This window comes from Oncorhynchus mykiss, chromosome 7 (genome assembly GCF_013265735.2).
Source record: "Oncorhynchus mykiss isolate Arlee chromosome 7, USDA_OmykA_1.1, whole genome shotgun sequence".
NCBI classification, from domain to species: domain Eukaryota; kingdom Metazoa; phylum Chordata; class Actinopteri; order Salmoniformes; family Salmonidae; genus Oncorhynchus; species Oncorhynchus mykiss.
The window spans coordinates 50948357-50959056 of record NC_048571.1 but is presented as its reverse complement, the minus strand read 5'-3'; the positions used below and the strand labels follow the sequence as shown (position 1 = coordinate 50959056).

The 10700-nt window shown below is 43.8% G+C and overlaps 1 protein-coding gene across 1 annotated transcript in view; it reads right to left on the bottom strand.

Annotated features, from left to right (window-relative positions):
* Positions 1 to 1380: 1380 nt before the first annotated feature.
* The window catches only part of LOC110527969 (A disintegrin and metalloproteinase with thrombospondin motifs 9), a 77379-nt gene continuing 68059 nt past the window's right edge, over positions 1381 to 10700 (bottom strand). The window contains exons 37-40 of the mRNA XM_021609619.2: positions 10146 to 10237; positions 6716 to 6820; positions 4006 to 4114; positions 1381 to 3854 (exon numbers count right to left, since the gene is read on the bottom strand). Coding sequence (XP_021465294.2) covers positions 4025 to 4114; positions 6716 to 6820; positions 10146 to 10237 — 287 coding nt within the window. The 3' untranslated portion in view covers positions 1381 to 3854; positions 4006 to 4024. The remainder of the gene's footprint in view (positions 3855 to 4005; positions 4115 to 6715; positions 6821 to 10145; positions 10238 to 10700) is intronic.

Sequence of the window (10700 nt, the reverse complement as noted above, 5' to 3'; positions counted from 1 at the left end):
CAGATACAGTATATATAAACTCAGCAAAAAAAGAAACATCTCTTTGCAGGACCCTGTCCTTCAAAGATAATTTATAAAAATCTAAATAATTTCACAGATCTTCATTGTAAAGGGTTTAAACACTGTTTCCCATGCTTGTTCAACAAACCATAAACAATTAATGAACATGCACCTGTGGAACGGTCGTTAAGACACTAACAGCTCACAGACGGTAGTCAATTAAGGTCACACTTATGAAAACTTAGGACACTAAAGAGGCCTTTCTACTGACTACGAAAAACACCAAAAGAAAGATGCCCAGGGTCCCTGCTCATCTGCGTGAACGTGCCTTAGGCATGCTGCAAGGAGGCATGAGGACTGCAGATGTGGCCAGGGCAATAAATTGCAATGTCCATATTGTGAGACGCCTAAGACAGCGCTACAAGGAGACAGGACGAACAGCTGATCGTCCTCGCAATGGCAGACCACGTGTAACAACACCTGCACAGGATCGGTACATCCGAACATCACACCTGCGGGACAGGTACAGGATGGCAGCAACTGCCCGAGTTACACCAGGAATGCACAATCCCTCCATCAGTGCTCAGACTGTCCTCCATAGGCTGAGAGAGGCTGGACTGAGGGCTTGTAGGCCTGTTGTAAGGCAGGTCCTCACCAGACACCACCGGCAACAACGTTGCCTGTGGGCACAAACCCACCATTGCTGGACCAGACAGGACTGGCAAAAAGTGCTGTTCACTGACGAGTCGTGGTTTTGTCTCACCAGGGGTGATGGTCAGATTCACGTTTATCGTTGACAGAATGAGTGTTACACCGAGGCCTGTACTTGGAATCAATTTGGAGGTGGAGGGTCCATCATGGTCTGGGACGGTGTGTCACAGCATCATCGGACTGAGCTTGTTGTCATTGCAGGCAATCTCAACGCTGTGTGTTACAGGGAAGACATCCTCCTCCCTCATGTAGTACCCTTCCTACAGGCTCATCCTGACATGACCCTCCAGCATGACAATGCCACCAGCCAGACTGCTCGTTCTGTGTGTGATTTCCTGCAAGACAGGAATGTCAGTGTTCTGACATGGCCAGCGAGGAGCCCGGATCTCAATCCCATTGAGCACGTCTGGGACCTGTTGGATCGGAGGGTGAGGGCTAGGGCCATTCCCCCCCAGAAATGTTCCGGAACTTGCAGGTGCCTTGGTGGAAGAGTGGGGTAACATCTCACAGCAGGAACGGACAAATCTGGTGCAGTCCACGAGGAGGAGATGCACTGCAGTACTTAATGCAGCTGGTGGCCACACCAGATACTGATTGTTACTTTTGATTTTGACCCCCCCTTTGTTCAGGGACACATTTAATTTCTGTTTGTCACATGTCTGTGGAACTTGTTCAGTTTACGTCTCAGCTGTTGAATCTTATGTTCATACAAATATCTACACATGTTACATTTGCTGAAAATAAATGCAGTTGACAGTGAGAGGACGTTTCTTTTTTTGCTGAGTTTATAAATTGTTACATAAATATAAGACATAATATAATGTTCAACTAATCCCTTTATTTTAACACCTGAGAATACATATACAATCTGGATCATCAGATATTCACAATCAGACTAAAGTTTCAATCCCTTTTCACTGGAGGATATTATTTGGACAATAAAACATTTAACGTTAACAGTTAACATTTTTTACTTCATTAAATCTAAACTAATATGATTCCAAAGATAAATTCAGAATGGCTATCGGTTACAACGGTGTGGAATTCCCTTTTAGCGAAAGGTTGGATGGAACCATGACAAAGTAAGAGTTGCACCGTCATGAAAATGTCCTGCTGATATTCTCAAGGCATCATTTATAAGGCAAATGTAGCAAATATGGCTTTGTCCTCTGAATCTATCTCAGGTACCAATGTCCATCCACCCCGCCAAACCCTGTCAAACAAATAAATACACACGAGAATAACCTCATATGTGTACAGTAAGGTGATATACTAAACTTCCTTACAACATCACAGTCACTTACGTTATTCATTTTGGGATATGTATCTTATCATGTCAAAAGAATCATACAAATTATTATAGTTATTATTATTTGTCATTCACTTTCTATAAAAGTCTTATAAAAAAAAATCTAATGAAGGGCATTGGTTGCAAACAGTATATAAGATAAAGAAAACACACATTCAAACAGAAAGTACCCTGATATTGTCAAAACACTTACATCAGACAGCAGAAAAATGGACTAACTGTTGAAAGGCAATAAGATAAAGGCTGAGAAAAAAGCTACGTTGTTTGAGTGGAGGTACAGTAAGCAGTTCTTAGAGGCAGCATTTGGACACCTACACCTTTAAGACATCAACCAATCTCTATGGAGCACTGGTGTTGTTATAGGCCTGAGGTAAACTCTGCTTGATTCATGTAGTTATAGCCATGGGAATACGGCCTCTTTCTCAAAACTAAGGAATAACGGCTATTCCCTGTCACAACACCTGAGAGACCCAGAACAAACAAAAGGTGAGTCTTTCTGATGCTTTGAAGCACATCTCTCTGGATCTATCAGCCTGCAAGCCTTTCCTCCCTCTCCTCCTCTAGCTGTGTCTCTGCTCTGACCTTAAAGCCCCCGGGGCCACTCCACTGTCTATTCCCCTGACACACTCCCTCTGGGTAGGTGACACCTTGTACTTCCACGGATAAGTATGAAATGTTAAGGTTCTGCATCACAACTTTCATGTCATTCACTTTTCTCTCTCAGCAAAAATATTCAAGTATGTCCCACCAAGGCAGGGGTTCTCTCTCTCTCTCTCTCTCTCTCTCTCTCTCTCTCTCTCTCTCTCTCTCTCTCTCTCTCTCTCTCTCTCTCTCTCTCTCTCTCTCTCTCTCTCTCTCTCTCTCTCTCTCTCTCTCTCTCTCTCTCTCTCAATTTTCCCTGCTGCTGAATTCTTGAACTCCTCAACTTTACAGGGATGGCTATCTCTTTAAAGCACTCATTCCCATTCCTCTCTGCATATGGCCCATCTCAGGGTTGTTCCTCTGTGGTAGTAACACCTGGCTGGGTCTGCCTCTGCAGCAGCTGCCTGTGCTAGCCTCGACAGCACCAGCATTCCCCCTGGCTGTCCCAGGTCGACCTTTACAGCACGCTGCGCTACGGTTCACTACACCGTCTCTGTGCCGTCTCTGTCTCTGTCTCTGTACCACACCTGACTAATGCACCAGCCCACTGATCACCGCTGGCGACTGTGTAGACCAGGTAATTAGAACAGCCTAAACAGCCTTCACACTCTAAGACCCAGGTAGGAACATACAGTAGCACTTACTACACTGGTTGATAAACACTCAGGCACTGAACAAGGTTGGATAGTGACACCACACGGCATAAGATGCCGAGACCGTAACACAGCTACGAGTGTAAAAAAGGAAGTACATACAAAGTGCCCACGTCCGTACACACAAACGTGAAGCAGAACTGACAGTCTCCTTCTGCATCTTAAGACATAGAAGAGCCAGGCTGCAACACTGCCACAATATGAGAGACACAACAACGCAAGAAACACAAGCAACTACTCTGGACTGAATATGTTAAATATTTCTAAGGCACATTTTTATGTTCTAGTTAATGCAATGCGAATAGATGTCCATGGTGTTTGTTGCAAGAAAGAAAACACAATCCTTAAATTATCTTACAATACAAAAATAAATGTTGAGTATATAGTATAATAAATAAGTCATTTACCATGTTATGTACAGTACTTACACCTGTTCTATTGACATATTTACACATTGGAGGGAATAGAGGTCATTTGGAGGATGGAATCCTCATTACTGTAGCACCACTGAGAGGTTGGACATCTTGGCTTGAAGAGAGCTGTGAAGAGAGAAAGGGATGCCAAAACCACATACTTTACTATACTATACAAACACATGTTTAGGATGAGGAGGGGAATGGTGGTACACATAATAACAGACTGAAGCTATAAAACACGATATATTTCTAAATAATAGTTAGTATTACACACCTGGTTAAACACTGTAGATTTAGGCCACTGTGATGAGCAGGTAAGAGCCGGAGGACGGAGTGCATTTCCCACAGTAACCCCCACACATTCCTGTTACTCTGCTGCCATCCTGTGGACAAACGAGGAACAATATTTACTTTGCTATAATGCAGTTGTTTTTTATTTATCGCTTTGGTGCAAAGTATGTGGTACATTTTCACAATTCTTAGTACAAAATTCAAAACAGATCATCAAAAGGGCAGTTGTTTCAAAACTTTAAGCACGTTTTGAAACAACTAAGTACAACAGACAAATCAAATCAAATGTTATTTGTCACATGCGCCAAATACAACTACGTTTCACATTGCAATACATGCTCATATAATGTAATTGCCTTTCACAATGCATCGCTCACATTACTTTTGATATGATTCTCTTCTCTTTAAAAATAATTGTACTATTACTTAATCTGACGGCTCTTAATTGATAATCACTTAGCCATTTGATAAACCTGTAGATGTTACATGTAAACCGGTTTGTCTACTACAGATTTTGAGAACTACTCAGTTCACACTGCTTTTTAAAATTGCAATGGCCAATACAGTATCAACGTTTTTAACCAAAGATACAAAAGTCCACACATTTGGTATGTGACCCCAGTGGGAATCGAACACCCAACTCTGGTGTTGCTAGAGCCATGCTCTTATGAACTAAGCCACATACAGGACCACTACACAAGTACAATACAATACTGTAAAATACAATACACAATCACAATACAGGCGGAAGATGTATGATTGACAACCCTATGAGCGTACCAACACCCTCCAAACCATGGATGAGGCATGCAATGGTTTCAATCGAGACCTACAGTATGTCAGGCTTGGATTGGCTATGCCAAAAGGTTTTTCACCAGGTGCGTGAACATTGAGGATATGTACCGCGATTTTGATGAGAACCTATGGCCAAATGCTCAAGACAGGCTTGATGCAAACTAGTGCCTGCTAAACATTGTTTCTAATTTATTTCATTTAATTATATTGTGAAAGAAGTCTTCAATGATCACAACTTTGATCACACAAATGATGAAAATGTGATGTTTTGTATATTTTTATGGGTAGTGCAAGTGTATTGCCTAATGTACAGCACTGTAGCATACTACATTCAAAGGACAATTTTGAAACATGTATCTAGCATTTTTTGTTATTTGACTGTAACTGGTTGTTAAAATAACTAAATTGAGAAGATAAAACAAAAATCTTTTTTTTTTCTTGGTTCTCTGTGACTACATTGTAAAGGTTTTACACAAAAAATGTAAAATGTTGTAAATGAGAACTTGTTCTCAACTGGCCTACCTGGTTAAATAAAGGTGGGGGGGGGGGGGGAGCAAAAAAAAAAATGGGGCCTCTTAATGAATTACATAGAAAAACACAGTAATAAAATATCATTAGCTAAGCACAGATGCAGAACACTGAGCTTAGAAAGGTCTAGAAATACACAGGTGAAACATTTCCCCAGAAATCTATCCCACGGAATGAATAGGAGCGGCATTTCCTCTGAAGTTTGGCAACTCTCATCTTGAGTGCCCTCCAGCACACTTGACTTAAAACAACCAGTGTTCAGCTATCCTTGAGTGTCCAAAGCTCCACTGGCTTTGAGACAGATTCAACCTTTTTCTCCCTGCCAAAAGCGGTCTTCAGCCTGATCTCCATTACAAAACCAGGAGGGCCCACTTCCCTCGGCAGCTGCCCAATAAGGCTCCTCTCTCACCAGTCACATAACAGCACATTTCCATATATGATTTACCTCAGCGGTTTACCCAAAAGGCTCAGACTTTTCTCTTTCCATCTACGCAGGCCAGCCCCTTTGTCTCATTGGGCCATGGTTCCAGTGGACCTGCTCTCACTTGGGGCCAAAGCCAGGCCTCTGGTACTTTTCATTTTTCATTTAAATAACAGTGGCCAACTGTGAACTTTAACACCTTCTCACCAAGCAACTGTTTTGATTATGCTATTCACAAGTCCTCACTGTTAGAATTAGCTATGGAAAATCGTCCCGATGCTGAATCTAGTTGATGATCCCTGCACTAGTGTTACAGTCGAAAAACAGCATTAAGGCACCAGGGGAGTCTGGGATACAGAGTCCACTTGGGCCAATGCCCAGAGCAGAGGCCCCTCTGAAGCCAAAAGGAAAGGAGGGAGGGAAGGATGGAGAGAGGTAGGTTGGGGGGGGGGGGGGGGGGGGGGGGAGAAGAAAGGAGGGAAGGAGGGAGGGAAGGATGGAGAGAGGTAGGTTGGGGGGGGGGGGGGGGAGAGAAGAAAGGAGGGAAGGAGGGAGGGAAGGATGGAGAGAGGTAGGTTGGGGGGGAGGGAGAGAAGAAAGGAGGGAGGGAAGGATGGAGAGAGGTAGGTTGGGGGGGGGGAGGGGGGGAGAGAGAAGAAAGGAGGGAAGGAGGGAGGGAAGGATGGAGAGAGTTAGGGTGGGGGGGGAAGAAAGGAGGGAAGGAGGGAGGGAAGGATGGAGAGAGGCAGGGTGGGTTGGGGGGAGAGAAGAAAGGAGGGAAGGAGGGAGGGAAGGATGGAGAGAGGTAGGTTGGGGGAGAGGGAGAGAAGAAAGGAGGGAAGGAGGGAAAGTGGAGAATGACGTTGTCTGAAACCAGAAACGTGAATATAAGATGCTAATCTAAATCATTCCGTCCATGAGGCTGTGTGAATGTGCATCATATTTTTACCTGGGATTTGTGTATATCAGCAACTGCGTAGTTTCCTTGGGAGATCCACTTGGTTTCCTCAGCTATCTGGAAGCCTGTCCCTGAGAGGTTGATGCTGAAACGACCCTGAGGAAACATAGAAGTAGGGAGGAGGGAGGGAAGAAGAGAAAGAGAAAATGAAGAGAGAGAGCGAGAGAGAGAGGGGGAGGGAGAGATATCAGCACCTCCCCACTACGCCAACCACAGAAAGCAGTAGAGAGCAGTTCACTAACATGCAGCAGCTGCATTTACGTTTCATCAGAGCCCAGCTGATATAAGCCAGACAAAACCCATGGACAAATACCGACACTTTACGGTACCAACAGCTATAAACAGAGCGGGGTAGATCATTCAGCCAGAGGTAAGCATCTACAGTTGAGTGTCTCTTGAAACTCTAGTATGGAAGCATAAATATTTGTCAAGTTCACAGAGCATGGTGTAGTGCAGCGTTTTCCATAACTCAATCCTCAGGACCCCAAGGGGTGCACATTTTGTTTTTTGCCCTAACACTACACAACTTATTCAAATTTTCAAAGCTTGGTGATTAGTTGGTTATTTGAATCAGCTGTGTAGTGCTAGGGCACAACCCCAAAAGTTCCCCCAGGGGAAAGCCTGGCGTAGTGTATGGCTAATTTAAATGTGTGGATAAGTGGTGTGTTGTGTTGATGGAAATGAAAAACATGTTCACTAACTCTTGGCAAACAATATAATGTTTCTTTATTAACTTAGCAAAACCAACATGTTTTGGCAAATAGCTTTCATTGTAATTTTTTTGTATTGACTTGGTGCTGCCTATCTTGGCCAGGATGCTCTTGAAAAAGAGATTTTAATCTCAATGAGCCCTGGTTAAATAAAGGTTGAATAAATAAATTGGGGTCTTTTGGGGTCATTGGAAACACATCTCCTGAAATGAGTCGGAAGAGGGGAGGAAAAGTGAGGGGAAAGCAGGTGAACCGGGGTCTTTGAAGGATGTAGGACTGCAGTCTGCGACACCACGGAGACAAATCATACAGTGCCATCAGAAAGTACTCATACCCCTTGACTTATTACATATTTTGTTGTGTTACAGCCTGGATTCAAAATTCATTAAATATGTTTTGTTTCTCAATCATCTACACACTATACCCCATAATGACAAAGGGAATGTAAAAAACTTGGAGATTTTTTCAAATTTGTTGAGAAGGCAATAGAGAAATATCTAATTTACATTAGTATTCACACCCCTGAGTCAATACATGTTAAAATCACCTTTGGCAGGGTTTACAGCTGTGAGTCTTTCTGGGTGACTCTCTATGAGATTTGCACACCTAAGTCAAAACCGTAACTAGACCACTCAGCAACATTCAATGTCGTCTTGGTAAGTAACTTCAGTGTAGATTTGGCCTTGTGTTTTAGGTTATTGTCCTGCTGAAAGGTGAATTAGTCTCCCAGCGTCTGTTGGAAAGCAGACTGAACCAGGTTTTCCTCTAGGATTTTGCCTGTGCTTAGCTGTATACAATTTGTTTTTATCCTAAAAAAACTCCATAGTCCTTGCCGATGACAAGCATACCCATAACATGACGCAGCCACCCCCATGCTTGAAAATATGACGACTGGTACTCTGGTGATGTGTTGTATTTGCCCCAAACATAGTAGTTTTACTTTAGTGCCTTATTGCAAACACTGTCAATTAGGTTAGTATTGTGGAATGACAACGTTGTTGATCCATCCTCAGTTTTCTCCTATCACAGCCATTAACCTCTGTAAATGTTTTAAAGTCACCATTGGGCTCATGGTGAATTCTCTGAGAGGTTTCCTTCCTCTCCGGCACCTGAGTTAGGAAGGACGCCTGTATCTTTGTAATGACTGGGTGTATTGATACACCACCCAAATTGTAATGCATAAGTTCACCACGCTCAAAGGGATATTCAATGTCTGTTTTTTTTATTTTTTACCCATCTACTAATAGGTACCCTTCTAGGTGAGGCATTGGAAAACCTCCTTGGTCTTTGTGGTTAAATCTGTGTTTGAAATTCACTGCTCGATGGAGGAACAGATGTGTGGGGTAGAGATGAGGTAGTCATTCAAAAATGATGTTAAACACTATTATTGCACACAGAGTGGGTCCATGCAACTTGTGACTTGTTAAGACATTTTTTTTTTATAAACTGAACTTATTTAGGCTTGCCATAACATAGGGGTTGAATACTTATTGACTCAAGACATTTCAGCTTATCATTTTTTATTCATGAACAAAAATGTCTCAAAAATGTCTCAAAACATTATGGGGTAATTAGGCCAGTGACACAACATCTCAATTGAAGCCATTTAATATTCAGGCTGCAACACAACAACATACTTTCTGAAGGCACTGTACCTGCTGCACAGTGGGAGCTGGATGGGACTGTGGGAAAGGTGACACATACACATACAGTAGAACCACTTCTTCATGTACTGGCTGGAGCTTGTGCTCGCACACACACGTGTACACATAGACACATACACGCATGATAGCACACACATACACAGACACCCTCCACAGCCTTGTACCGGTGCACTCCCTCACACCACAGGGGGTTGGTGGTACATTAATTGGGGAGGACGGGCTCGTGGTAATGGCTGGAGCGGAATAGGTGGAATGGTATCAAATACATCAAATACATGGTTTCCATGCGCTTGGTGCCATTCCATTTGCTCCTGTAACTCACACACTCCCCTGTCTCTGATATGAGGGCATACCCCAGTTGAGGGAGACGCTGCACAACACCAGAAAGACATGGGACTAATACAGTCTCACATGCAGCATCTGTGGTGAGGGGAGAGAGTGTAGAGGGACAGCACATGGTGTGTCGGTTTGCCAGCTGTAGACAGGGTGTATTTGATGTGTGTTTGCCAGGGCTTGGTGTGTGTGTGTATGTGTGTGTGTGTGTGTGTGTGTGTGTGTGTGTGTGTGTGTGTGTGTGTGTGTGTGTGTGTGTGTGTGTGTGTGTGTGTGTGTGTCAGCCGTCTCCTCTCACAGACTAACAGGATCTGATCTGCAGACACTGGCACAGGCAGGGAGTGTTTCCAAATCTCCTCTCAGACAGACGGGCCTCTCTGTCCTCAGGCCATGTGTGTCTGCTCTGCTCGGTCCCCACTCACAGAACACACCCCTGCTCTCTCTGTTCACAGTATCACCACACTCAGCATCTGACTAACCTCTTGAGCATTAGGCTCTGCTGGAACTAAGCACACATTGAACTCAACAGCACAATTCTACGGTCAGACACACCAGCGAAGACACAGCTGGTAAACGAGATGAACCAAGACTAGTTAAGTCCATACAAGTCCTTAGTCCTAACCTCAGAACTCACGCCCTAGTGAAGACTTGAGTCAAACCTCTTTATTCTCCACTAGTTCTCTCCCAGTGGCTCCCTGGCCATGCAGTTCTTACCTGTGGACACCGGGCAGCGCTGTAGCAGTCTCCAGCGGTGGCAAAGGGAACTCTGTGGCCGTCGCGTGTGAAAGCAAACTGCCAGTCTATGGCTGAACGACAAAAGAGAGAAACAATGGCAGGACATATTAGTAAACATGACAGAAGCTTGGTGAAAAATGAATCGGGAACATAGCTCGGTCTGTTTGACTGGTCAGCATAACTACGACAGCTCATTTAACATCAAAAGAACAGCCTGCATCTTCCAAAATGAGTACACTTTCACATAACCTGATACCGGGCTTCCTTTTAGGGGTCACCATAATGGCAATATCAGTATAATTCCATCTACTTATCCCCTAAGGCCCTTTAATTGTGTGCTCCTAAAAGACATCTTGATCCCATTAACCCCACTCTGCTTGGACTTAATGAAATGTCTATGTGAGGATAGAGAGGAGTGGGGAGGAGGCTCTGACTTCCAAGCATGTTGGGGGAGCCAAGCATGGTACTCTGACACTAGCTGGTTAGCATTGACATTCAGGTTAGTGTAATGAAATCTGATGTAGCGTGTGTGCG